The sequence below is a fragment of the Camelus bactrianus genome, chromosome 20 (genome assembly GCF_048773025.1).
Source record: "Camelus bactrianus isolate YW-2024 breed Bactrian camel chromosome 20, ASM4877302v1, whole genome shotgun sequence".
Classification (NCBI taxonomy): domain Eukaryota; kingdom Metazoa; phylum Chordata; class Mammalia; order Artiodactyla; family Camelidae; genus Camelus; species Camelus bactrianus.
Genome location: NC_133558.1, coordinates 11,679,072 through 11,707,022, shown reverse-complemented (window position 1 = coordinate 11,707,022; position 27,951 = coordinate 11,679,072). Strand labels below are relative to the sequence as shown.

Genomic DNA, 27,951 nt, shown 5'->3' with positions numbered 1-27,951 from the left:
TAAAATATGCCATGTTGGTAAATAACTGACTTCCAGAAACCCTGGTTTCACTTTTGCTGTTCTTCCTAGTGGGAGAATATTTCTCATAAACCTATTTTCTCATGAATCTTCATACCAAAAATAAAAATCCATCTCGTGGGACATATCTGGGGATCGGTGTGGCCATAAACATTCCCTGGCCTGAGAGAGTCTAGACTGTGGACTTAGAAATTACATAACCGTTCTTGCCATATGGTGTGTTGCTCAGATTTGCTAAGATGGGTTTTCAGGCAGTGTAATACCCTGCAGTTTAGGAGAAATGTTTTACATCTGATTCTTGTTCTGCTAACATTGCTTTGTATCATGAGGGGACAGCTGATGGCCTCCTGGCGGTGGGCTTATTACTGTGGGGAGAGTAGCCATGTTTGATGGGAGGGTTTGTGTGCCCAGAGGTAGAAATGATTTCTGTTTCATATTATTTAACTGTGCATCAAAATGTATGTTCTCCAAGCTGACAGTAACCATAATAGAACCAATTTTTTAAGCAGAGTTCCAAATATTTGTTTTGGCATATTGCATTGGCTCATTATTTTACTACCCAAGTGTATGGGAAGCCCTCGGCAAGAGCCTTGCATAGAGTAAATACTCAACAGTTGTTAGCTGTTAAGTTTATCTAGGCTGTAGACGTTTTCCCTGTGGTTATGAGAAGCAGTAGTAGCTGACTATTTGAAACATTTGTTAGAGATCCACTATAAATGGTGCATGCCATCTTAAAAGACATTTATGAAACAATCTGACTGCAGAACTCTGGTAGATTTTTTTTTCCTTTGCAGTCTTTTACAAATTGCCTCACCCATACCTAATTTGACAGTTTTTTAGTGACTCACTTTTATCAAGTTATTCCTGAGCATCTAGCCTAGTTTTCTTAGAAACAGCAAACTCTCTTTTTGCATTTGTTAATTATATAATTACACAACTGACATAAACCATTTAGGAGCAAACACAGCTGACCCTTTGTAAGAACATAACTTGGCTGGTTGGAGTCCGGAGAGTAGCCTACCAGCTAGGTGATTCAGTGTGCAGTCGGCATGTGTCAGTGTATTTTACAGGTGGAAGAGGGAATGTTGGTTAATTCAGAGAATCTAATATTGTCCCAATTTTACAGATAAGGAAACCGTAGTTCAGAGAGATCTTGCTGCTTGTGAGAGAGCTGAAAGCAACAGTAGATATGGGTTTGGGTCCCTGACAATTATGTGCAAAGATACTGTGAATTTGACTGCAACCCCAGGCTCCTCTCTTCTCTCTCATCCCAGCATGAGTCTCTGTTAAGGAAGTCATACTGGAGTGCTCTGGCTTGGAACCTAGCCAGGAATAATCTTAATAGCACTCTCCCTCCTGTCTGAGAATGCCTGGGTTTGATTTGAGCTTTGTTTTAACTTCCCCTCAAGTGCTGTCAATATCATGCACCCCATAGTCCAGAAGAGATGTTGAGTCAAGTCTGCGTCTGTATCAGAGAGAGACAGTGGAAAACACCGTTGAGCAGGTAGAGATGAACGTTTACTTTCTCAGCAGTTGTGGTATGTGCAGACGCCCTCCTGAATCACTCCAGAATGGAGTCTCTGTGAGACAGTCCTCACGGGCTTTTCATCGGGGCCACAGGCCTGACCCCCTCCTCCGTGACTCAGCCCCTTTATTGGGCCACAAAACAGGGAGCTGTGGTTCACTGCCAGCTCTTGGCTGGTCCCAGCACTGTCTCTGGGTGGAAACACCCATCCGGGTGAGTCACCCACGCCCCGCTGCAAGTGAGGCTCCTGAGGACAGCAGTGCTGGTAGCTCCTGGGGGCCACTGCGGAAAACGGCCCCCTGGTCTACCTTGACCCCCTTGGCCCAGTTTCTTGGGATCCTTTTACCAGGCCCCTTAATGACAAACTTCTGTAACTGATTAAAACTTAAATCTAGTGTCATCAAGTCAGGCTTTAAAGCCCTAGTTCTTTTATCTAAACTACATAGTTTTTGGTCATTGAATGTAAACCAGGTTTAAAGTCCCTACATGCAACAATTTCCGACAGTTGCACTGTTTGAAAGAGCTTTACTGAAACCTCCGAGTTAGGCATTCCTCAGCCCTTTAGGTATGTGTGAAGAACTTGACTGGTCTTGCGCTGTCCAGGTGCTCTGATTTGGAGCTGGGCCACCTGCCAAGTCCAGACTCATCAGAATCGCTAGGGCTTGTCAGGAGTGGAAAAACACCCTCCCAAACGAGCAGGCCCGGGAATTTAGAATCAGAAATATTAGGCTTAGCCATTTGTTTTCACTCTAACTCCAATGAGAAAAGAGCTGGGGAAAAGAAGGAAAACTGGAGATTGTGTTTAAAGTGACAAAATTATTGATTGTGTTGAAGTCTTGACTGCTCTTCCATGTCACTGTTTTAGAAATAACTCTGTGCCTGTGTCTTGGCCAGCCTCGTATTGACATAGTGTTTCTTTCAGCCATGATCTATGTGAGGCTGCCTTGTGGAGTGCAGATTGTGAGTAAGATAAGGTTATGCCCTCTGATTTTGTTCTTCTTCTTCCTGAAACGTACCCACTGGGATGTTTCACCCGGTTCCTCGTCGGTAGTCAAGTGTTAGCAGATGCGTGATATGTGTTTTCCCTTCCACCCCTAGTTTCTCATCTCCTCTGCTTTGCTGTCTGGGCCCTGCGATAGAGAGTTACCCTGGTTACTCCGCTCCCAGTGCACAGGCCTACCAGCTTTGAGGCCATTGCTGCTACTCCCTGTGGGGACAGAGTATCACAAGTGTAGAGACTCAGGGTGTTAGCTTTTCAAAGACCTGTATCGTGTGACTCAGGGTTGGGTGGGTCAGGTCTGTGACTCTGCTCTGCTGTTCTGACATTCTGTTGTGGGTTGCTTTGGGCATGCCTGTGCTTTAAGGCTTGTCCACACGGTTCTAGGTGTCTAATCATAAACCCCACAGAGGAAATTGGCATTTTGGTCATGGTTATGAACAAGTGAGGTCAGGTTTGCCCTGTGGACTCCGTGTGCCAGGCATGTGGAGCTGACGTCTGCAGAGCGGCCCTGGCATAGGGCCTGTGGAAAAGCCACGAGGCTCTTCCTGGGTTGGAGCGTGTTGTGCCTTTGCTCAGGTTGTCTGGGCTAGAAACAGATGCTCACAGCTCCTCCTGTTCCCCTTGGGACTGCTGCTCTGTCCCTCCTGGGCTGCGGGGCTGGTACTCACTCCCCTAGACAGACACGCTTCACTCCGAGTGTGCTCTCTTGTCGGGAAACGCTTGCGGTGGGGATGATGCATCTTCTGTGGGTTCCCTGATGCCCACCAACCAGCAGCACACACAGCTCCTTTTTTATTGGTGAGCTGAGCTTCGAAGAGCAGTTGGCAAGTCGTTTTGTTTTTTTTTTTTTTCCTATGCTGAAAAAAGGGACTGTTGTGTTTGAAAAATAGAAGGAACAAAAGAGGGGGAAAAAAAACCCCTTCAGTCTTTTGGAGAAACCAGACTCTCCTTAGTAGACTGTATAAATGTCTTTGATAGTTAATATTTTCTCTCCATCGCAGGGTGAAGTTTTGTAGAGAGCTGGTTTATGCTGAGGAGGACAGGCACCTGTATAGTGTCTGCCAGCATTTTTAGGCTTCGGTTGACAGTCTTACTAGGTTTTTAAAAAATCGTTTATTGTACCAGTGGTGCCTGAAAGCCATGAAACCAAAGAATGGGTTAGGTATAACCCCAGCTAGGGGTTCCTACAGCTACAGCGGCACCAGGATAAAGGGAGCTCTATTCATAATTTTATTGATATGATTTATTAAGTTGTTTTTCCCCCTGTACCTTTCTGAGATAATGTTACAAGAAAAAATGTTCAATGGTAAATATTCCTCCTCCGCTGAACAACATGGGTCAGCATATTCTGGCCCGAATAATTATTAATGTTGCTGTTCCTTCTTCCTCTCCTCATCATGACCCAAAACACACACACGTTTACACGCCCCTTTCTTCCTTTCTTTCTCTCCAGTGTGAGTACACCACCACCGCTGTATGTGGTCAGTGCAGTCTTAAAAGTGGGACCCCTAGGGGTGTGAGAGAAAGAGCAATAAATGATTCCTTTAAATTATTTGTTTCTAAGAGTAAGTGTCTTTTCTTTTGCCTTTAAAATTGGATTGCCTCACAGAATTGTTGCAAAGATGGAGGAACTATTAAAGGAAAAATAATTAGATGATTACCTCCTTTTCTACACCAAAATGAATTATAGTTGATTAAAGATTTAAGGGATGGTATTAATTATAGACATTAACTAAAATATATTCTAGGCTTCTAACGGCCGGACCCTATAGTAAATGCTTTACCGTATTGCCTTATTATTTCATACCAGCAACAGTAAGATAGCAACTGTTATTCCTGTTTTACTGATGAAGAAACTGAGGTCTTGCCCAAGGTTACGTAGCTGGTAAGGAGTAGAACTCAGGTTTGGAAATAAAACTGTATAAATCAAAAACAAAACTAGAAGAAAATGTGCTGTGTAATTTGGGGTAATAATAATCCAGAACGATTTTGGAAGCATAACATATGCCATAGATGAAAATCATACAGGAAAAGATGAGAGAAGATTTGAATGTGAAAGACAAAAAGCTTTTGTATGACAAAGAACAACAGAAGACCGAAAAATAAATAACAGACTGGTGGAAAAAAAATGTGCAACGTATGATAGACCAAAGGTTAATATCCTTAATATATGATGGGCATTTTAAAAATTAATATTTTAAAAAATTAACAACTAAACCAATTGACTTATAAACATAAACATAGGACCCAAATAGTTTACTATAGAATAAATAGAAATGGACAATAAACTAAGGAAAGGAAAATTTTAATTTAACAAAACAAGAGGCTTTTTTTTTTTTTCCTGTTGATTTAGTCAAAACCAAGAAGAACGCTAATAGCCAGTGTTATTGAAGGTGTAGAAAGAAGGCTCACGATTGCTAGAGGAGTTAGTAATTTGATCTTTTGGAAGTTTGCCTAGTAAAGTGAATAGAAAAGTGCACAAAGATACATACATAAGGATAAATATTGCAGAAATAAAGGAAAGGGAAATCATCTAAATATCCATAGCAGGGAGCTGATTGCATCGGGTAAGCACATAGTGGGAGCTAAGCAGCTTTTAAAAAAAAAGTTAGTGTATCTTTGTAGGGGTGCGAAAGTGTTCATTATGCCTTGTCTTTGAATAAATTTCCCTCCAGACATGAAGCTATAGTGATAAAATGGGTTCCAGTCTCTCTAGAGGCTAGTCTTGCTTAGATTTGTAAAAATACATGAACTTTACAATATAGTTCTTTGTATTTATCATTTTATGTATCATTTTGGGATAGATATTTAATGACAGAAAAGAGAAAAATTCTTTCCAGAAACACAGTATAATTGTTTTTGGCTTTTCCATGTTCCATTTCATGTTTCCCAGAATTTTTTCCTGTCCTACTTATAACTAAAACTTTATTAAATATAATAAATCTGAATTATATTCTGTCTGTCAAATGTAACTAAATATCTAACTGAAAGAACTTGACTTTTTCGAAAGTGTATGTATTCATGTAATGGAAATCAAAGAGACTAGTTTATATTTTTTTTCAGTCACATATTTTGTTTCAATGTGTAGGAAGGAGGTAACTATGGGTGTCTGTAAAAGTGTAATCTGTAATTTTTATCAAAATTATTCAATTAGTGATTACACATGTTGACACGTCTATTCACAACCCAGCACCTCACTTAACAAAGATGATTGTAATCTTTAGGGGCTCATTAGAATTTCAAAAACAGCCAGACTTCGACCAGGTGTAAGCTCTACAATTAAACGTTTCTTTTTAAGTTCAATAAACAATATTTTGATGCCTCAGTCATCACTAATGAGGAGAGGGGCCCCCAATTAAATACACATTAGTTTGAAAACAGCAGTGTCAACAGAGGAACAATTCGGTAAATAAAAGTGCTTCCTGGTGGTACTTTGCCAGGTACTCTGCCAAGATGCTACAGCTCCTGTTCTCAAAGCTCGCGATTCAGTAGAAGAGACAAAATGGGGATGGGGAAAAATACTGCAGTGTGATAAGTTCTGGAGTTTGTTTGAAAAAAAAAATTACCGTGGAGAACAGAGGTGGGAATAACTGATTCTCTGTGCCACGCAGCACGAGCCGCTGATTGCGGATGAGCTCAGCCCGTTTGGGAGTAGCACCCACAGACCCAGGCCCTGCCACTCACTGGTGGCCTAATCCTGGGCAGATGACTCACTCTTTTAGAGCCCCGCCCCCATCTCTTTATTGGTTATAATCCATACCTACCACACCTGGGCATTGCAAAGATTCCGTGATAAAGAATATATAAAGTGTGCTGTAAACGGTTCAGTTGACAAAAAATTAATTTTTTCTTTTTAGCATACACAATAAAAGTATACAAGTTAAATAGGTTAATTCATATCCTATTTAGTACTGGCGATAATTTGGAAATAGGCCAAACTTAAGTTTATTCTTATGTTTTTCTGTCCTGGAGCACTCTTTAATCATTTGGTTTATTTCTACTGTATTTTATTTTATTTTTAATTTTAATTTTATTTTATTGAGTTATAGTCAGTTTACAATGTTGTGTCAGTTTCCAGTATAGAATACAATTTTTCAGTTATACATGAACTTATAAATATTCATTGTCACATACTTTTTCGCCGTGAGCTACCACAAGATCTTGTATACATTTCTCTGTGCTATACAGTATAATCTTGCTTATCTGTTCTATATATACCTGTCAGTATCTACAAATTTCGAACTCCCAGTCTGTCCCTTTCTACTGTAGTTTTAATATGCACACCCTGGGTGGCTTTTTATGACACGTCATAAACCTGTTTTATGTAGCTCTATAGCAGTCATTCTTGTTTTTTCAGCTAATGATCTTTGGTTTAAAAAGGCCATTCCTAACAAGGAAAAAGAAACCTTGTGTTTTGCCCTTGGAAAAACACTGAGAATATAATTTCGCGTAATTCCAGCCTACTCAGCACCAGGAGCAGAAACCAGAAAGTATTCCATTTCACTACCTGACAAGCGAGCAGATACGAATTCTTGATTGGTTAATGACTTCAGGCTCTGCAAAGCAAGGGTGAAAGCTCCTTGGCCCCAGTGCTTCTCTGCAGCTTAATCCTTTCCTCAACTCAAGCCCTTGCTGTTTTTTAGGTGACTAAATATGAATTGAAATTTTGAATTACAATTCATAGGATGTTTGCCCTAGCCAAGTCTTAGAGCGTCTTGTCCCCACCCTCAGCCACTCCCCTTCTGGGGGCTTGTTCACCAGTGTGGAAGATCAAAGGAGATTGCTCCACCCCTCTTTGTGCCAAGAAAGCAGTGCTATTTGAATGCCTTCGACTGATGACTTACGGACCGCACTTGGGGCCTGGCTGAGGACCACCATCAGCTCTCACAAGCCTGACTTCTGGCTGTGTTAAATAGATTTAAGCCTGTGCATAGGCCTTGGGAATACATGTGGAATGAGAAAGGTCTTCTGAGAAAACGTATCAGAAAAAAAATCAATGTTTTTGAAAGATCAGCAACACGATGGGTCAGTTATTTTCTTGATGAACCCAGGACTCTTAACAGCTTAACTCTTAACATAAAAGCAGTTTTAAAAGTGTGTGTTTAGTGGATAATTTTGACAATACTTGATTCTTCTCAGTGCATGTTTGTGTGTGCGTACACACACATCTTTAGGTAGTCTTCACAACAAACACGTATTCTTAGGAAAACCTCTTACAGTTACACCCTTTTAAAAAAAATTCACATATTCCATCGACATTTTAAAAATTCCTCTTAGATGGAAGTCAGAAGTTGAGAAATAAGGTTATGTAAATTTGGTATATTTTTTTCTGATCCTTTTTTTTCTTACTTTAGCACACATCGATATCCCCCATACACACTTCTTGACATAAATTATTGCATTATACATACAGCTGAACTTTTTGTTTTTATTCAACAATGTTTTTGAATTCTAGCATTGTTTACACACGATTTGTTTTGTTTTTTTTAACATGGTGTGTGATATTCCATCTTGCAAAATAGTCACATTTTACTTATCTGCTCCCTTACTAATGAGCATTTAACTTGATTCCAGCTCACGGTATTATAAATAATGCTGCCAAGAACATCCTTTCACAGGGGTCTCTTGTCGGGGTGAGTCTCTAGGGCAGATGCCTCACAGTGGATCAGAGGGCCTGGGCGTGGTCCCTTTTATAGGTGCTGGGAGGTTTTCCTTAGAATGGCTGCATTTGCTGATTCTCCTGCTGGCAGCTTATGAAAATACCTGTTTCTTCCATCCAGCTATATTTGATACTGTCAAAAGTTTATTTTTTGCCAACCTAATGACTGACAATATTATTTCTTGTTTCACGTTTGCACTTTTAAGAGTTCCATCCACGATAAGTCATAGTATAACAAGAGGCTGCTAAAATCAGATGCATGAAAGAAAAACATACACCCCAAAACTTAGGTTACGTTGCATTATTTCCAAATGTGAAAGGAATTGTCAGGTAGGATAAAAAGATTAAACTGACTCATCTTTGGACAAATATTTATTAAGCACTTTGTACTAGGCACTAGGATTACAAAGATAAACAGATTATAGTCTCTGACATTAGTCAGGGGCTTCTCGTTCCAGTGGAGCAAAGAGGTACTTAAACCAAGAATTTCTGCAGAGAGGAAGGAGAATTATTACTTTAATTCTCCTAATGATGGAGGATAAATGTCAGGCACCAATTTCAGAGGGTTAGTAAATGCTTCTTTAAGTGTTTAAAAAGATTTTCACACCTCTATTCTTCAGCTGGACACTACCATAGTGTATATAGTACATGGCAGAACACCCCCAAGAGTTGCAGTTAGCTGTAGATGGGCTCACAGAACAGAACTTGTCCCTGAACCCTCTGTGGGAACACAGGTGAAAGGTGTCTGTGCTCAGCTCATCACCTCTACCAGCAATGAACAGTTTCTCAGCACCTGGCAGGTACTTAGCACCATACTAGGGCAGAGGTGTACACACACCAATATGTGTATGATGTGGTTTCTGGCTCATCAGAAGCTCAGAGTCCAGATGGAGAGATAAAACAATTTATGTTGAATGACACTTTAATACTAACTCAGGAGAAGAAACTAAACCAAACTTCAATGATGCTTCCATATGGCCCACAGACAATAGCCATGCAGGAAATTGTAATGCCCAGAGGAATGACTTAGATGGAAACAATGGGTAAGATCATAAATTGAGCCAGGTACTGCGCTCTTGTTTAGACAAGTCAATAAAATTGCATATATTGAGCTGTTAACACACAGCCCTACAAACAGTAGCTGTGCGATACACTTAACATCTTTTTTGGGTTGAGAAAATGTTGTTAATGACGGGCTCAGTTATTAATACAAATATGTCAAGAAAAACCATGTTCTCTTTTTATATTTTTTGCTTTTTTTTTTTTTTAAGGTCAGGAGGTGGTTTTCAAGTGCCTTGGGGAAGGAATTCTTGAAAAAGCCTTTCAGGGGTATAATGCTTGCATTTTTGCATATGGACAGACAGGTAAGTAGCTGTTTTTCTTTGCAGTCAATGGTATCAAATGTATATTTCTTAAAACACAGACTTAGAGAACACTTTGGGAAAATGCTTCTGACTTCGTGGGTTTAGCTGAGTTAGGTGATCAAAAGTAATCCTCTTTTGGAGGTTCAACAGTTGTGGTAATTGAGTAATTTCAGTATTTATGAGCAAAGCTAGTTTCAAACTATTAAGTGTCATTTTCCTAAATTATAGTTTTAACCTGATTTCGGACTAAGAGAATAATTACCAGTTTTCAGTATAAGTGTTATAGTGAAAAACTATAGAAAAACTCCTAGTGTCATCCTGTACAGAGGACTTTCACCAGGATACGAAAGTGATGATAGGTTATTAAACCTAGTCTAGTGATACAGTTGGTTGGAACAAGCAAAACAAAGACAGACTAGTGGCTCAGCCATTAACCCTCTGAGCCACCATTATTTCAACTCTAAAGTTGGAATAAATCATGACAATACTGCCAATTGTCACATCGCAGGACAACCAGGAGAGTATATATGACAGCACTTTTACAAATGTGAAATATTTGGTGGGTAAATGCTGTTAATGGAACTTGATGCTGTATAGTTGATATTTACCATACGTACTTTTGAAGACTATGTATTGGTGGTGGTTACATTGGTACCCATCCATCTGTAAAGGAGATGTCCCCCGGATCTTGCAGGGAGAGTTGAAATGAAGGCCATGGGTGTAATGGGAAGAATAGTAGCCTTGGTGTCTGGGGACCTGGGTTTGAGGGCCAGGTGGCTACTTCTGCTGTGTGACCTTGGCTGATGGACGCAGAACACTTGTCTGGTTGAAGCATTACATTTTGCTTCCTCTTCCGTCCTCCTTTCTTTCTGCTTGCCTTTCTCCAGGCTCAGGAAAATCCTTCTCCATGATGGGCAATGCTGAGCAGCGGGGCCTCATCCCCAGGCTCTGCTGCGCTTTATTTCAAAGGATCTCTCTGGAGCAGAATGAGTCTCAGACCTTTAAAGTCGAAGTGTCCTATATGGAAATTTATAATGAGAAAGTTCGGGATCTTTTAGACCCCAAAGGGTAAGTTAGTGGTTGAAATTAACCTTGTAATTAGAGTAATAATTTTAAATGATCCTGAAGTTAAAGTTGCGGGAGTATGTGAATTTGAGCCCTTGGTCACTGTTCTGGTTTCAGTTCATTTACTGAGAAATCGTCAGCTCCTCAGAGCCTCTTGGTGTATCCAGTAGCCATGGTTCATACTATATTCGTGTATAAAGTTGCTCACATATGCCATTTAAAAGGATGGTTGGTTTTTTTTTTTTAATGTTGATGTTATTTTGCCACTATGGTTCATTCGTAAAAATTGAGTTAAGAACGACACATTGGTCCTTCCATTTACGTTGGAAAGCAGCACCTCTAAATGGGAGGGAGAATGGTTGAAGGATTCACACGGCCCAGCCTAGGCAAGTCGTTTTCTTCCTGGGATGTGCGTCAGAATCACTCGGGAGATTGTTTTCAGGACCCGTGGGCCTGAGCCTCACCTATAGAGACTATTCAGTAGACCCAGAGGGAGACCCAGGCATCTGTAATTTTTTATAACTAGGTGATAAAAGCCAGATGAGTTTGATTCAAAGGGAAAGGAGAGGGCCATTTACTTTTTTTTAATTAAAAAATTTTTACTGATTTTTAAAATAATATATATTTATAAAAATTTAGAAAATAAGTAAAATGTAAGAAGAAATAAAAATGACCTATAATCCTGCCACTCAAAAATAGCTTCTGTTAACCCTTTGGTAGTTTTTGATCCTGTGTCTCAAATCTCCAGGTGGTGTGTGTGGTGTGTGTGGTGTGTGTGTTGAGGTTATTCTCTACATACAATTCAGTATCCTGAGTTTTTTTTATATAACAGGATGAATACTTTCTCATGTCATTAAAAATAAATTTAAATGCTTTTAGCAGTTGTATAATCAAAGGCATAATGAAAGGTATAAGATCAAAATTATGGGTGGCAAGGAAGTGACCCAGTCATAGGAAATGTTTTATTTACTTTAAAGTTAATAACTCTTTAATCCATATGAAAGAACATTTATAATACATGTAAGGTATGAAGAATAATAAAGTCAACAACTGCCCTACTCACCATTTGGCTTAATAAATGGAACATGACCCATGTTTCTGAAGCCACCTGTATGTTCCTCTTTGATCCTATTTCAGTCTCTACCACTCCCCAAAGGTAACTACTATTAGAAATTTTATGTTTCTCATTGTCTTCCTCCTCTTTAAGAGTTTACACATAATTTTGCACAATTTTTAACTTTGTGTAAGTGGCATCGTAATATGTGTCCTTTGGTGAATGGCTACTTTTCCCCTTAATAATTCACTTGTTCTGATATATGAAGTAATAATTCATTCATTTTTACTGCTCTCTAATATTCCGTTGCATGATTATAGTATAATTTATTTATTCTATCTTCTGTCATTTATATGGTTTCCACTTCTTACCACCTCAGTGCTGCTCTGAGCACTCTTGGACGGTTCTCCTGGTATATAAATGCAGGAGTTTGTACCAAGAGTCTGTACATGGTTGTACCAGTTGACACTCCCACTAGCCATGTAACAAGAACTCCAGATGTTAGACACCATCACAACACCTTGATATGGTGTTAGGTTGACTTTTTCTTGTTCATGAGGAGTGTTAAAGAATCTGGTTGTGCAAACAGAGCGCGCTGAGTTCTGGTCCTTGTGCATCCAAGCAGCTCTGAAGACGTGTGTTTGGTCTGCCCTTGTTTAGGGTACAGCAGAATTGCTTGTTGTCACCTTGCATTCTTCATCCTTAAAACAGAGTTAGTAGAACCTACTTTGTGAGATTGTTGTAAGATTAAGTGAGGTAACTGAGAAGTTCTTAGGGAACAAGGCCTAGACTTTGGGAAGTACTCAGTCATTCTTAGTTACTTTTCTCCACACTTGAGTGATGTCCAGCATTGACTCTTGATTTGAAAGGTGACCAGTATCTGATGCCGTGAAAAAGGTGGCATACACAGTATGGCCACAATACATAGCTTTGCTTTGCGTCTTCACTTATCTATTGATAAGCTCTTCAGATGGGTCCTAGACCAAGTTTGGCATTTAAAAATTCAGAAGAGCCCTAAAGTCTTCATCAGCAGAGCCAATTCTAAATGTAGGATAAATATCAGTAACTACAAACAATTACTATAATTTAACATCACTTTCTGTATAAAATTGTCAGCTTAGAAAACAGCCTTTTTTTTAATAAAATAGTCTGAAGTTTAAATTCAGTTCTGGCATGTTCTTTGCTTCATTTTCTTTTTTTTTCTAATTTTCCCCCCTGCTGTGTGAAGCTGAAGTTCATCTACTAAAGCAAGTTAGCCTGACCTAGTATTCTGTGCGCTGGCTGTTTAGTTTGGGAGTAGAGATAGAAGTTTTAAAATAGTAAGTTACTATAAATAGAAATCAGAGTATAAAAGACATTCCTCATAAGGAATGCTGTTTTGCTAATCCAAATAAAGTAGCTTTTAGACTATTTTTTGATAGTTAAAAACAATTCTACCGGAATGGCAATCTTAAGCTTCTGAGTACTTTTTAAAGTACTTCTTTTTAGAAAGAAAAGCTTCAAGCTGGGTCTGATTCATTCATTCCTTTTTTCTTTCTCCCAAAGGAGTAGACAGTCTCTTAAAGTTCGGGAGCATAAAGTTCTAGGACCATATGTAGATGGTTTATCCCAACTGGCTGTCACCAGTTTTGAGGTAAGTGTCATTCTTAAAAAATGTCATTAAAAAACTGGCAGTGAATCGACGTGTATAAGTAATGTTGAATATATTTTTATGCGATGCTTTACAGCATATTGATACCATTCATGGTCTCAGAAACCCAGGATCAGCACCCCCCAAACAGACAGAAAGGGCACTCTTCAACCTGCTTGGTTGTGAAGGTTGTGCAGTGTGGCTGAGAGGCCCAGCGATTTGACGTTGCTGAGTGTTTACACTAATGCCACTCTTTGAAACTCTTCTCCCCGAGGTTGCCAGGATGTCCTTCTGGACAAATCTGGACATATGTGAATACTGTTTGGTAATTAATTCAGCCCTTTCCCTTTGACAGGGTCTCCTGCTTCAGTTTCCATTCCTTTCCACCCTACTGGATCCTCCTTCCATTGACTGACCCGTTTCCTTGTCCTACTCTTTGACGTCCTGGCTCGATGTTTTACCCCTACTTTTATTGTCATTGCTTTAGAAAGCCCTTAAGACAAACTGCTGTCTGTTGCTGAAGAATGCTGATAAATAAATGAGCAAGTTCACCCCCCTCCTTAGATGTGCCGTGGCAGTTCTTGCATCACTTCACACTCAGTGTGACTAAAATTCATCTGCAGGGGAACCCGCTCCAGACAATTGAATGTAGACAGTTTTAGTATTGCTTAAATCAGAAATAGAGTGCAGTCACCACTTTAAACACATTGAGATCTGGAAATGAACTGAAACCCCTCTCTGGCAGGAAGGCGCTAAGTCAGCACTTTTGCTAAGATGCCTGGCTCGTAGCTCAGTGTCTCGGGTCAGTGTCCACTTCCTCCTGTCGCTTACTAGTAAGAGCTGGGGAGCTTGTGCTTTGCATCCAGCTCTAACTCGTACTAGATATGGGAAAAATTATCTGACCTCCGTGAACTTCAGTGTCCTTGTGTGCGAAATCCGGAAAATACTTCTTTTATAAAGGCTCATTCTTCAGACATTGTATAAGACCCCATAGGTTCCGGGTGTTCTAAGGCAGGTGTACAAAGTCAAATAAGGAAAGGTCCCTGTCCTTGGAGAGCCACAGTGTTGGAGAAGGGAGGCAGATCAGCACACAGTAGATGGCTGTCCGGGAGAGTTAGAGGGAAATAAAGTAACCACTGTTATTGGGTATCTGGAAGGCTCAATAAATATTAGCTCTTTTCGCCTTAGGAACTTGCAGAGGGAAAATAGGTAATTAACAGTGAAAGAGGGCAATTGCGGGGGGAAGAATGGGGGAAACATTCATACACTGAGAGAGTGGAAGCTCACACCAGGCTGGGTGGAGATGGGGCAGGGAGGTGCACGTGGAAGGGTGGTGACATGCGTCAGAGGGGTCATAATTAGTACATGTCCTGTCCTGGTGGGCGGGATTGTGTTCTCATATTTTTTGCTTATAACATTTTTTTATGCTTTGCCTCTAGGATATTGAGTCATTGATGTCTGAGGGAAATAAGTCCCGGACAGTAGCTGCAACCAACATGAATGAAGAAAGCAGCCGCTCCCATGCTGTGTTCAACATCATAATCACACAGACGCTCTATGACCTGCAGTCTGGGGTGAGGGACCGGGGGAACCTTTGATGGCAGTAAAAGAACTCAGAATACCTGCATGGGTGAGCTGTTTCCTGGCTGGATTCAGTTGCTGAGATTTTATGCTGGCTCTTCTACCTACTAGATGAGCCTCTTTGCTAAAGTCATTTAATTTGTTAGGTCTTCCTTTATGTATAACTTCTTTAAAAAAATTGGATTCGTTGTGTAAACTGCCTAAAGAGCACGATGATGTCACCATACAGTTTTTACTATGTATCCTTCCATACTGAAATTCCCCTAAGAACAGCTGAGTTTGCCTCATGGTTGTTAAGGGATATTAAAGAGGAAACCACAACATTTAGCCTGAAAAAAAGAATTTGATCTGAATGTGCAGGAATCCTCATGTCCCAGTGTGTTCTCATAGGCACTTAAAAGCTCCAGCTTTCTGCCTATATTCTGGAAAACTGAGTGAGCTTGCAGCCCAGGTGCAAAACACAATGCTGTACTGCCACCCAGCTTCAGTTCTGACCCTGAAATTGCTCGTCCAAAGAGCCCTGCTTACCACTTAAGAAGAAGAGACTTCTTGAGGAGTTTGCCTTCTTGGCGCAGGATGGTGTCAGTTACAGGGCTGACGTACGTGTAGTCACCTGTGCGGTTTTCACATTCACGTGTGTTGTTTCTCTCTTGTTTCCCACAACTAGAACTCGGGAGAGAAAGTCAGCAAGGTCAGCTTGGTAGACCTGGCGGGTAGCGAAAGGGTGTCTAAGACGGGAGCCGCAGGAGAGCGACTGAAAGAAGGCAGCAACATTAACAAGTAAGGGGGCTGGGGATGTTCCGTGTGAAACTGGAACATCCCACCCAGCTCTTGTGTGTCTGGGGGGGACTTACTGTGTGGTCAGGGGTCAGAAGGTTCCAGTCACAGGTGGTTCAGAGTCTGTGTAGCTTTAGTAAACTGGTTTCAAGAAAAACATCCACCTGCCTCTACTGAGATACGTGACGTTTGAGTAAAACTGCATGGTGCAGCTCGGCTCAAACATTGTACAAACTCATTGTGTCATTGTGTCATGTCGTCTTAGGTAAGTACAAGTCACAGTTCTGTAAATCAAATCCTATCTTAACTGCAGGAGCTTATTCTTTTTTTTTAATAGTTTGTTTTTGAGAGGCGAAGTAATTAGATTTATTTATTTATTTTAATGGAGATGCTGGGGATTGAACCCAGGACCTCATGCATGCTAAGGATGCACTTTACCACTGAGCTACATATACCTTCCCCCTCGAAGTGCTTATTCTGAATAGAAGCTCTTCAGATCCCTTTATAAGGCTGATACTGTTTAAACATCAATACTGCCCCCCAAAAAAGGTAACAGTTATTGAATAACTGCCACTCTGAAATCTCACCCTTTGCCTTGAGTGCCTGCAGTGTGCCCAGGGATGCTGCAAAGGCTGGAGGAGAGCCCAGCTGTGCAGGACGTATAGGAGTTGGACGGGTGGGCAAAGAAGATGAAGGCATGCCACACGGAGGGTACAGCGGGGCACAAATGAAGGGCTTGTTCTTTCAGTCGCGCTGTATCCCAGGGGGCTGCTGATATGCAAGAGAAGTCCCCCTATTCTCCAGCATGAGAGGGGACAGAGTTTGCATTGAAGAGTGTGTACACTTTAAAAAAAAAAAAAAGAATATGTACTTGAGCAGGACTCCTTGAGTCTGATCCTGCGGGCACCCCCCCCCCGCCCCCCGCTTACTGGATGTATCTTTGTCATGGGCAAGTGAGTTCACCTCTCTGTGCTTCATTTTCCCCAACTGTAGAATGGTGATAATCGCAGTACCTACTTTGTAGAATTGTTGGGGACTAAATGCCCATAAGGTACTTAGAACAATGCCTGGCACGTAGTATGCACTGAATAAATATTAATTGTTGTAGCTATTATTTGTATAATCTGTATAAACAGCATGATCATTATTCCAAGTTCAGCAGGAAGTAGTTTCCTTTGTACTTACAATATTTTTTTCTGTTGAGACATAATATGCAGTTTTCTATAGGACAGAAGGTGACAAGAGGTAATATATTCAGGAACATGTTTGTGCAGCATGCATTTTAACATGATGCTAGCGCATTGTAATTTTACAAAAGTTAAAAATTAGCAGTGAAATATCACCCCCTCTATCAGATGGACACAGCCATGCTCACTGCGCAGCTGCTTCTTTAGGGGGTTAACTTCCAGTCATTCTGTCTCCTGCTCTAATAACAAAGGATTTTGCTCTATTTCCTGACAAGGCATTGCAGGAGCCCAGACTGGCACTGCAGCTCTGCGTTCCACAGTGAGTGCAAGAACCAGGATGGGAAAGCAGAAATGGGAGTTTGAGGAAGCAGGTACCAACGAGCAGACTGTCACCCCCTATAGATTTGTGGCTGGGCGTTTAGGAAGACACTGGGAATTCTGTGCTATGGATTTGTGGGAATTTAGAGTATGGCTGGCCTTGATGTATGATGATCACTTTTACTGACCTCTTACTATATGCCAGGCACTGTTCTCAATGCTCTATATGTAATAACTCATCTGATCAGCATTGTGAGATGGGTCTGTTATCCCCATTTTACAGATGAGGAAACCGAGGCAGAGAGCAGATAAATAACGTGTCCGGGGTCACAAAGCTCTAAGTGTGGATCTTAGATTTGGTTGTAGGCAGTTTGGCTCTAGAGCCAGGCTCACCCGCTGTGCTGTACGGGGGGTGCCCAAGTGTTCTGTTTGCCTGGAAGAGTCCTGATTGATACTTTTGTCCCAGAGTGAATATTCATAGTGCTCACTTCAATTTGGACACTAAATTATGCGGTTCCCAAACTGGACTACCTCATAGCCACATGATCACGTAATTTAGATACTCCAGCAACTGGCTCTTTTCCATGATGGCTTGCTGCATTGAATGGAATTCTCTGGAGCATCCTGCTGTCTGTCCTTATACATATATTAGCTCTTTCACAAATGGATGGATGTTTTCCTTTCCACTAGTCTATGAGATATCTACATTTTTAGGGCTCTTTATAGTTTTCAGTGCACTTTCATATGCACTCTTTCATATGAGGTTCCTAATATGTATTTTTAATCTGTTTAAAGATGAGGAAACTGATGGTTGGAGTTATGTAAGCCGTATGAATACAAGCTGAGCAGACATTTAGTAATAAGCCTCTGCTTGTGTCTAGCACTGCACTAGATGCTGCAGATGCAAGAGGAATTTAGATACCATCATAGACACAATATTGCTTCCCTGCTCCCCAAATACGTCTAGGTCCTAATTCCCAAAACTTGTGCACCTGAGACCTCACAAAGGGGTTTTGCGGGTGTGATTAAGTTAAAGGTTTTGAGATGAGAGGATTATTCAGTGGGTCTGATGTAATCACAAAGCTCCTTACAGGTAAAAGGAGGAGGTGGGAGAGCAGAGTGAGAGTGATGTAGGGGGAGAAAGACCTCACAGTCCACTGGAGATGGAGGAGGGGCCAGGAGCCAGGAGCTGGGGGTGGTTTGCAGAAGCTTGAAGAAGCCAGGAGACGGATTCTCCCCTAGAGCATCCAGAAGGAATGTGCCCTGTTGACACCTTGGTTTTAGCCCAGTGAAGCACATTCTGGACTTCTAGCCTCCAGACCTGGAAGGTAATACCCTTATGTTGCTTTAAGCTGCTGTGTCTGTGGTCATTTGTTACAGCATGACTGCTGCCCTCAAGGAACATGTAGGCTAAGATGCAGTAAGTTTCTTCATCTGAAAAAGCAAAAGGTGGGGGGCGACTTTCTTGACCAGGTATTGTTGAGAAGTGCTACATAACCCAGCATTTAAGCGTGGAGCTATTTTTTAGGACACGTTTACCAGCCTGTGAGTGTTTGCCAAGTTGCTCTTATGCTTTTCCCAAAATAACTGGCTTGAAGGGAGTGGAGCTGCCTCTGAACCTTAGTCCAGGGCTATTTTCTTTACTGCACACGTCCCTCCCATCTCCCTGAGTTGGTGCATATGCTCCGGGAGCCCACCATGGATCCAGGTGTCCACCAGGTGGCCTCCAAGTTCTCAGCGTGGTCCTTGGTATGTAGTCACTGAGTGAATGGGACATCTCCTTACAGTAAGACCATGCCATGGGCTCTGCGCAGCTGTCTTAGAGAGCTTTATGGAAAGAGAGGCCGACAGTCCTCCACCTGCAATTCCAGAATCCAGAGTGCTCTGAAAACCCAGTGCTCTTCTGTTTTTCTTCACAGCTCACTTGTTAATGAACCTGCATCTGAACTCTGATGAGGTCTTTATCTTCGTTTATGGTCTTTATTTACTCATTTAGTGTGGCCATTCATAAGTTTAGCTGTAGACATGTTTATTTATTTATTTATTTTTAGAAGAGGTACTGGGGATTGAACCCAAGACCTCATGCATGCTAAGCATGCGCTCTACCACTTGAGCTATACCCTCCCCCTAACTGTAGAAATGTTAATGAATTTTTACTGTGAGGTGCTGCCCCAGGTGGTCATGTGTAGTGTATCTACTGGATTTCCTCTAGTCCAAAATATTCTGAATTTCAAAGCACACGTGGCCCCAAGGATTACAGACAAGAGATAAATGGACCTGCGCTTTTTTGCTCCATTTAGCAAATGTGTTTCGAACACTGACTTGGGCGTAAGAAGAAAAGGATGAGTAAGATCAGGCCCTGGCCTCGGGAAGTTCAAGGTCCAGTGGGGAAGGACACCTTTGGAGGGGGATGTTAAGACATTAAGTGCTGTGGAAAGTTCCACGCAAGGTGCAGTGGGAACGTGGGTCACAAAATAGCTGGAAGTTTCAGGGAGGGCTTCCCAGAGGAGATACTGGAGTTTCTTAGCTACAAAAACGAAGTGTGTGACCTTCCTGAGCTTCAGTTTCCTCAACTCTAAAATGCAGTTGAGGAAACGACACTGTGAGTAAGGCTGTTATGAGGATTCATTAGTAACTGTTTGTAGCGTGCTTAGAGCATGCTTAGCTGCACGTAGTAAGCTCTGTGTAAGCGTGTACAAATAAGGTAAAATAAATAACATACTGAAACGGCTGCCCAGTAGTTCTACAAAGGCTTTAAGCGTTAAAGTCAGTGGCCAGTCCAGTGCTAGGATTAAAGAAATCGCTAACATGTTTCCTGGGCTTTCTCTCGACCTCCTGTTGGGGCTTCTTTGGATGGAACGTTAATAATCCTCTTAAGCAGACCTGTCCGGGACTTCACCCAGACATTAGTGTCTGCTTAATGAGCTATGGATTTAGGAGCTTCATCTCCCCTTAAGCTCTTAAGAGCTTTCCAGCGCACGTTACTCCTTTACGCGCAGCGCTGATGCACTGGGTGGCCGCACCGCCATGGCTTGTTCAGGGCTAGGGCGATAGGTCGTCTGCAGGCCATCTTTGCAGGGGACGCATCTGGAAAATTCGTCTGCTGCTGCACCTGTCTACTGAGGGTGGGAGGACGAAGCCTTTCCCTGCCGCTGCAGTCTGGCTGGTTCAGCTGCTCTGAGAACTCACTTAGCTCACAGAACCCTCTCTGATAACCCCAGGAATGGAATTGAAAATGCTTCTGCTTTATTCTCAGCATTGCCTGCCACTAAATGCAAACAGTATTCGTCTGATGACTATCTTTCCCAGTCTCATTTCCATTTCAATTACTATAGTCGATAATAAAGCATATGTTAAACGTTTCCAAAAATGGGTTCTACTCAACACTTGTTCTAGGGATATTAATATATGTTACTCTTAGGATTGTCATAGAATTTATGTTATAATAAGTTACAAGCACAATGTTTCTAGTATTTCTTACGGTGCAATCCTCCTTTTTTCCTTCTTGAGTATTCCCCATGGCTCTTGTCCATGTCCTCTCAGAAACCTCACGTACATGGGTATTCCTGAATAACCAAACGTGCACTTGTACTTAGGGGTGATAAAAGTGGCCGGCCTTCTGTCCCTTATTCAAGGGCAGGTGGGGGTGTCCTTGTTAATTTACCACTTGTACATTGCAGGGTCCACATGTGAGGGAAAAAAAAATCTGAAGGAAGGTCTCTGTATTTCACACCAAAGACCACAAAGGACAGAGCAGGAATCTCCTGGGAAAGCAATAGCCACATCTTTTGGGGCACGTGCCATTGTTCCTTCAGTGTTTCCCAAAGCATCCTTGTGAAATACAAATTTCTCAGGTGGCTCTGGGGAAAAAAAAGATCCTAGATAAATAGTTTTGAAAAAGGCTTCTTATAAAACCTTTGTTTGGAGATTCACAGTGCTAAAAGCTCTGAGAAGTCCTGCAATAATGAATCCTCTGTAACTTCATCATTCCCTGAACTTATGTGATGACAGAATTCTAGGTGTAACACATATTAACATCTCTAGAACAAATGTGTTTTTGGAAGTGTTCGTATATACTTTTTTAAATTAAACCATGGCAATTAAATGGAAACGAGATTGGGAATGATATTCGTTGGATGAATGTCATTTGGGTTTAATAATTTGCATTAGCCCCTGGGAAACAGTGGTGAGTGGAAATGAGGCCCATGCTGTAGATATCATGTAGATTTCTTTCCTCTCCTGTCATGTGGTGGCACTGTCCTTTCCCCATGATTTGCCACTTATATTCTTTGTTTTCCTCCTTTCCTATAAAGAGTGGGGATTTCCTGGAGAAGAGTGCTAAACTCATTTCCACTAACTTCATCGCCTTTCAGCTAATTCTGTAAAAGCCTAGAATTGTATTCTGCTGTAACAGAAACCAGCTGCAGTGACAACCAAATGATGAGCTTGTTTTTCTCAGTAAGTCCAGAGGCTGGGACAGCGTCTCAGAAGTGCTGTCAGGCACACAGCTGTACTAACCTTAGTGTGTGTTCACATGGTTCTCGTGACCTCAAGACAGCTCTGCCATTCCAGGCATCGTCTCCCTATCTGTGTTCCAAACAGGAAGGGGAAAGAACCACTGGCTTTTGTCAGCTAAAAATGTACCTTTTCTATCAGGAGAACAAGAGCTCACTTAGAAGCCCCTCCCGGTGATACCTCCCTACATCTCATGAGAGAACTGTGTTTCATGGCTTCTCCGAGCTGCAGAGGACTCTGGAAAGTAGCGTTTAGCTTGGCACATGCTTCCCAGGAAAATCAGGTTTCTGTTAGCAAGTAAGAAGGGAGAAATGGTTATTGGGCCAGCACCCACAGAGTGTACCGAAACCATCACAGAATTAGCCCTTTTTAAAGAGAAGTCCATGTTCTGTTCTAGACTCAGTTTAACTTGGCAAATACTGACTGAGTGCTTTCTGTGAGCCAGGCACAGTAGTGTCTGCCTCCAGGGTGATCACAATCTAAGTAGAAAGAGATGGGGAAAAAAAGAACATATATATATATATATATATATAGATATATATAGATATATCTAACTCTAATAAAGTTTAGTAAGGACTACACTAATGATCCGAAAAAGATGGTTGGAAACATGGGTTAAATAGCTTGAAATCCATCCTAGACAGTACGAATAACTCAACATCACATCAGATCTGCTCCTAAGGGAAGGAATCTAGTGGTTAGGGTTTCAAGGGAAACTATGTAGGTTTGAGAAAGGTATAGAAAAACAAACAAAAAAGCAAAAGAAGGTTGAATCATGTCAATGTGTTGTTTTTTTTTTTTCAGTAAGCCTTTTTATTTTGTTTTTAATCCTATTTTGTTTTATTTACTTTCCTTTTGATCCAGATTTCTCCATTGTTTAGATGGCTGTCTGTTTATAAATGTTATCCCCTCCCCAAAGTCTTCCTTCCTCTCCAGTCAGCCCCTCCCCCTTCTCTGCCCCACCCCTGCCCTAGAACTAGTGGTGAAAGATTTCAGGAGATTTGCAGCTTCCTTACCATCTCCACCTCCAACAGGTTCAGAAAAGGAGCAGTGCTTTGGTAGAATTATAAAGATTCTCAGAGTAACATTTTCAGCCCCTAAAATTGGCAAAAAAACCAAAAACGAAAACCAACAGAAGGCAACCTCCCACCCCATTCTGGACACCTGTGAGCTGCCCATTTGCCTTCAGGCTCCTAGGATCCATCGTTAGTAATTTTGTTATGTTTTTGAGCTTCCTGGAAATAAAATTCTTATCAAAATATACATGCCTGGTGTTGAACTTTCAGACGTTGAACTTGCAAAATTTCAAATGGTTCTTGGGATTCTCAGAGCCGCTGGATCACTGCTTCTAGGGGAAACCTAGAAGGAGGGGATGGTATGGACCCCTTGTTACTGGGTTAACCTGGTGACCTCTCAATCATCAATGAGTTCCACTCATTCTTCAGTTTATTTCTTTTTCTTTCAAAGGGACCATAATAGGTTTAGATGAAGTTCTTGTTTTGAATGTGTGCACACTATTAGGTAAAGGGCGTGGCACCTATGAATGATTAGCTTCTCTAAGTGGATAAATTACAGCTCTGTAGGACCACTGTTAACCTTTGAGTTGCTAATATTGACCTATGAGTCACTAAGCTCTTTATACTTTATAGGAATTAATTTCTGTTGCGTTCGGTTATTAAAAATCTGGGATAGTCTGAAGAATTGTTTCCAAATGAAAATTTTATTTCAGTAGATGCAAAATGTGGAAAACGGCCTATATTCTATATTAAAGCAAAAATGTGTTTTTCCCCTTATACTGAACTCCTTTTTTCCTCTATCTCATATATATCATATGCCATTTTCTTTCTTAAAATTGTTACCTTTGGGAGGAGTGATTGAACTTGAATTTTTTTTTTGAGAAAGCTGTATTGAGAAGTAATTCATATACCATATATACTTTACCATTTTAAAGCATGCAATTCAGTAGCTTTATAATATTCACAGAGCTGTGTAACCATCGCCACAATCTAGGTTTAAGACATCTTCATCCCCAAAAGAAACCTTGTGTCCAGATCATTCCCCATTTACCCCACCTCCCCAGCCCTAGGCAACCACAGCCGCCATCTCTATAGATTTGCCTGTTTTGCATATTTCATATATAAGTGGGATCCAATACTACGTGTCAGTTTCCTAGTGTTACAGAATAGACTACCACAAACTGGATGGGTTAAAACAACAGAAATGTATTTTCTCACCGCTCTGAAGGCCAAAAGTCCAAAATCAGGGGATTGGCAGGGTTGGTTCCTTCTTGGGTGCTCAGAGGGAAAAATCTACTCCTTGCTCCTCTCCTGCCTTCTCGTGGTTGCTGGCATTCCTTGGCTAGTGGGTGCATCACTTCAGTCTCTGTCTCCGTTTTCACAGAGTGTTCTCCCCGTGTGTCTTTGTGTCTTCTCATGGCTTTGTTATAAAATAAGTAATGTCTGTCATTGGATCAGAGCTCTCCCTAAGCCAGTGTGATCTCATCTTAACTAATTATATCTGCAAGGACCCGACTTCCAAGTGAGGTCACATCTGAGGTTCTGGTGGATGTGAGTTTGGTGGGGACATTATTCAACCCAGGACAGTGGCCTTTTTTGTTTTGACGCCTTTCGCTTACCACAAATTTTCAGGGCTCGTCCGTGTTGTAGCATGTATCATAACTTCATTCCTCCCTTGTGATACTTCAACATAAGGACATACCACATTTTATTCTTCCCTTCATCATTTGATGGGCATTTGGGCTGTTTCCACATGATGGCTGTGGTGAATAATGCTGCTATGAGAATCCTTGCACAAGTTTTTGGGTGGACATATGTTTTCATTTTTCTTGGGGTGGATTTGTTTAACTTTTAAATCTGTCAATTATGATGTACATATTTATGTCATTTGGCAGTAATGGCTGTTAGTTATTAAAATCCTGGCTCATTTTCTGCCTCTTGGAATTGCTCTGTATTTCAATGACTTTTCCAGTGACTCACCTTTGGAGAATTATGAGTTGTGAGAAATACGCCTTTATTCTTTTCTGTTCTTTTATTTAATGGAAATCTACTGTTAACACTAGAAAGAAAGCTGTGTAGCCTTACACTTGCTAAACTCTAGTCACGTGCTGATTTGTGCCCTTCCTTGTTTTTGTAAGTAGGTAAAATGTTCAATTTTTTAACCATTTACAAAGGGTTTTGTCTTTATGATAAATTGTAACCACCCTTGCAGTCCTGGGAGGTGCCCTGAGACTGCTCTCTTCTGGCTGCTTAACTTGGGATCCAGTCGATTTTCTTTCAAAAGAGCAGTTGGTACTTAACCAGAGGGTGTTCTCAGTCCCTCAGCTCCACAGATCTGTTGTTTCTGCTGCAATCTTTTCTCCAAGTGCAGAGTACGTGCATTAACTGTCAGGGAAAACTCATTAGCCTAGACCAGTGGTTCTGACTCTACCTGCATCAGAATCACCTGGAAGGCTCGTTCAAGCTCAGATTCCTGGGTCTCACTATGTGTGTCTGATGCAGTCGGCCTGGGGTGGGGCCTGAGAATGTGCATTTCTAACAGGGTCCAAAGTCATGTTGGTGCTGCTGGTCCTAGCGCCACATTTTGAGACTCATCGGCCTGGCACCCAAATGCATGTATCACTTTGACTATTGTTCAGCCAGGGCTTCTCAAAATTTAATGTGCATGTAAGTCGCCTGGAGATAACGCTCACTGGTTCTGACCCAGTAGGCCTGGGAAGGCTTCCAAGACTCTGCTTGGGTAGTTCTTTGCCTTCGTTCAACTGTAGTCACTCCATAATGAAACACGCTTGCCGGCTTTAAGCAGATGAGCAGGATATACCTTTAACATGTAGTGGAGGGGTGCTCTGCAAGTTACATGGTTATTGTGGGGAAATCAGAGTCCAGAATGGCCCAGATTAGACCCAAAGAGAAAATGGTTCAGACGTTTAACATATATTTGGAGTTAATTAAAATTCTCTAGTGTGATCTTTTACATGTATGTTTCCAGGTTCTAAAATGTATGTTTCACAGGTCCTGTGATTGAACAGAATAGATCCTTATGGGGATTCTAAATTCATTCTCTTAAATTAATGGGGTTACTTCTTGCTTTCCCTTTTCTCAGCCTCTTGGCAAATTAACATAGACTTGATTCTATCAACTTTAGGGACTTATTGTTCAGCATATTTTATACTTATCACCTAGAAGGATTATTGTTTTATGGAAACAAAATCAATATTTCATAAAGCTAACTTTTGTCTTTTTCTCTTGGCAGGTCACTTACAACCTTGGGGTTGGTTATCTCATCGTTGGCTGACCAGGCAGCTGGCAAGGGTAAAAACAAATTTGTGCCTTATCGGGATTCGGTCCTCACTTGGCTTCTTAAGGTAATTCATTGTTCCAGTGTTTCTTTTCCAGCCAGAAACTGGCTGTTTCAGGGGTGACAGCTGAGATGTGTGCAGAGCTAATGAGATAACTACACAGCGAACTCCTGACAATGCTGTTATCCTGATTCCTAAATATGCAGAATGAAAGCTCATTCCTGTAGCCCTTTTCCATTAAAATGCTGTTCGACAGGCACTATGCATTGTTATGAAGAGAGATCTCCTTTCATTTTGTTATAAAATTATTTGTGGAATACAAACTCATTTCCATGTCGTGTTGTCTTTGCTGAGAATGTCACCCGTGCATGTTTACTGCTTTCCTCATGTGTGTTGTGCATAGAATGAGCCTCGTTTCCAAATATGATCTTTGAAATATTCTGCAGGACAATCTGGGGGGCAACAGCCAGACCTCTATGATCGCCACCATCAGCCCAGCAGCAGACAACTATGAAGAGACCCTCTCCACACTAAGATACGCAGATCGGGCCAAAAGAATCGTTAACCATGCCATTGTGAATGAGGACCCCAATGCAAAAGTCATCCGGGAGCTGCGGGAGGAAGTGGAGAAACTCAGAGAGCAGCTCTCGCAGGCGGAGGTACTGTCAGCCTGGTGCTCCCTGTGTTCCAGGCTCCCCGGCTTATGGTGTCTGAGTGCTGAGGACATGCTCACTTGCAGTTCATCTCCGTGTGGTTGAAGGGCACCTTCTCTGTGCTAAGCACCGTGGGGGCCGCAGGAGTGTAGCACAGGGCTGTGTCAGGTCCTGGCAGTGGAGGAAGCAGGCAGTTAAGGGAGAGGTCCTGCCACTGCCTAATTGTTTGCTTCTGTCAGTCAGTTGCCCTTGAGCCCAGATCTCTTCCGATGTGAAATCGTAAGAACCAAGTGTGCTGTTTTGATGAGCATTGTAGATTATATTCCCACTGGGCCTTGCCGTTTTCAGAGAAGTCAGTTCTGTGTCACCTCCTCACTAAATCATAGAAGACAAGATGATCAAGAATAATTAAACATAAGGAATAATTCAGAAATCTCTTTTTATGTTTTCATTTATATCAGCTGCTGACAGGGAGCAGTATCAATAATTTTGCATTGTTACCTTCTTTCCTGGGCTTTACTTAGACTTTAATAACCATACTCCTTTCCGAATAGCTGTTACCGGTTGAGGCTCTGTCTCATTGAATAGATATTAAGACTGAGATGGAAGCCAAGTGCCTTGACTTCACTCACATGCTTCTGCATGCTGGGGCTCGGGTGTGCACCTAGGGCTTCTAAGTTCACATTCCTTCATACCACTCTCTTCTGACTCCACAAACAAAAAGAAGTCAAAGCCAGGGATCTGAATACTCCATTTACTGGTGATCGTGGAGTGGCATTGTAAATATTTGTTTACATGTCTTTCTCTTCTTCCGGGCTATGGGCTCCTAAAGTGCAGGACGCTGTGTTTTATTAATTTTATTTTTGTCTCTAACCCCTAATACAACACTGATACTGGAAAGGACTTAACACAATGCCTTGCCCGTCGCTAAGTGCTCGATAAATGTTGCTATTTTTGTTATGATCATCATTATAATTATCACTGAGTACATCAAGCATAATTTTTGTTACTGATGCCAAGAAGGGCAGCAGAACACCAGAGACATCAAAATGCTGATAAACTTTGACAAGAGTCATCATCCTAGGAGGAAAGTGTAAAGGCTCTGAAACTTGTTTTTAGGAGGATGATCTCTGGCCTCCCTCTTGTCTCTGAATCTGCATTTTTACTGTGACAGGTCAGGCAGCTAGAACAGTGCCTGGCCAAAGGGTAGAGAAGAGGAGCCACAGCAGGTTCACCTTTTCATGTGTGTCCCCTGGAACCCAGCACTAAATGTCCCTCTCGGGCTCTGTG

General features: G+C 41.6%; 1 protein-coding gene across 1 annotated transcript in view; it reads left to right on the top strand.

Moving 5' to 3' along the window:
* Positions 1 to 27,951, top strand: part of KIF13A (kinesin family member 13A) — a 174,076-nt gene that overhangs the window by 92,925 nt on the left and 53,200 nt on the right. The window contains 7 exon segments of the mRNA XM_074348138.1: positions 9,474 to 9,566; positions 10,454 to 10,634; positions 13,231 to 13,318; positions 14,755 to 14,889; positions 15,564 to 15,676; positions 25,963 to 26,074; positions 26,455 to 26,667. Of these exon segments, the coding sequence (XP_074204239.1) occupies positions 9,474 to 9,566; positions 10,454 to 10,634; positions 13,231 to 13,318; positions 14,755 to 14,889; positions 15,564 to 15,676; positions 25,963 to 26,074; positions 26,455 to 26,667 (935 nt within the window).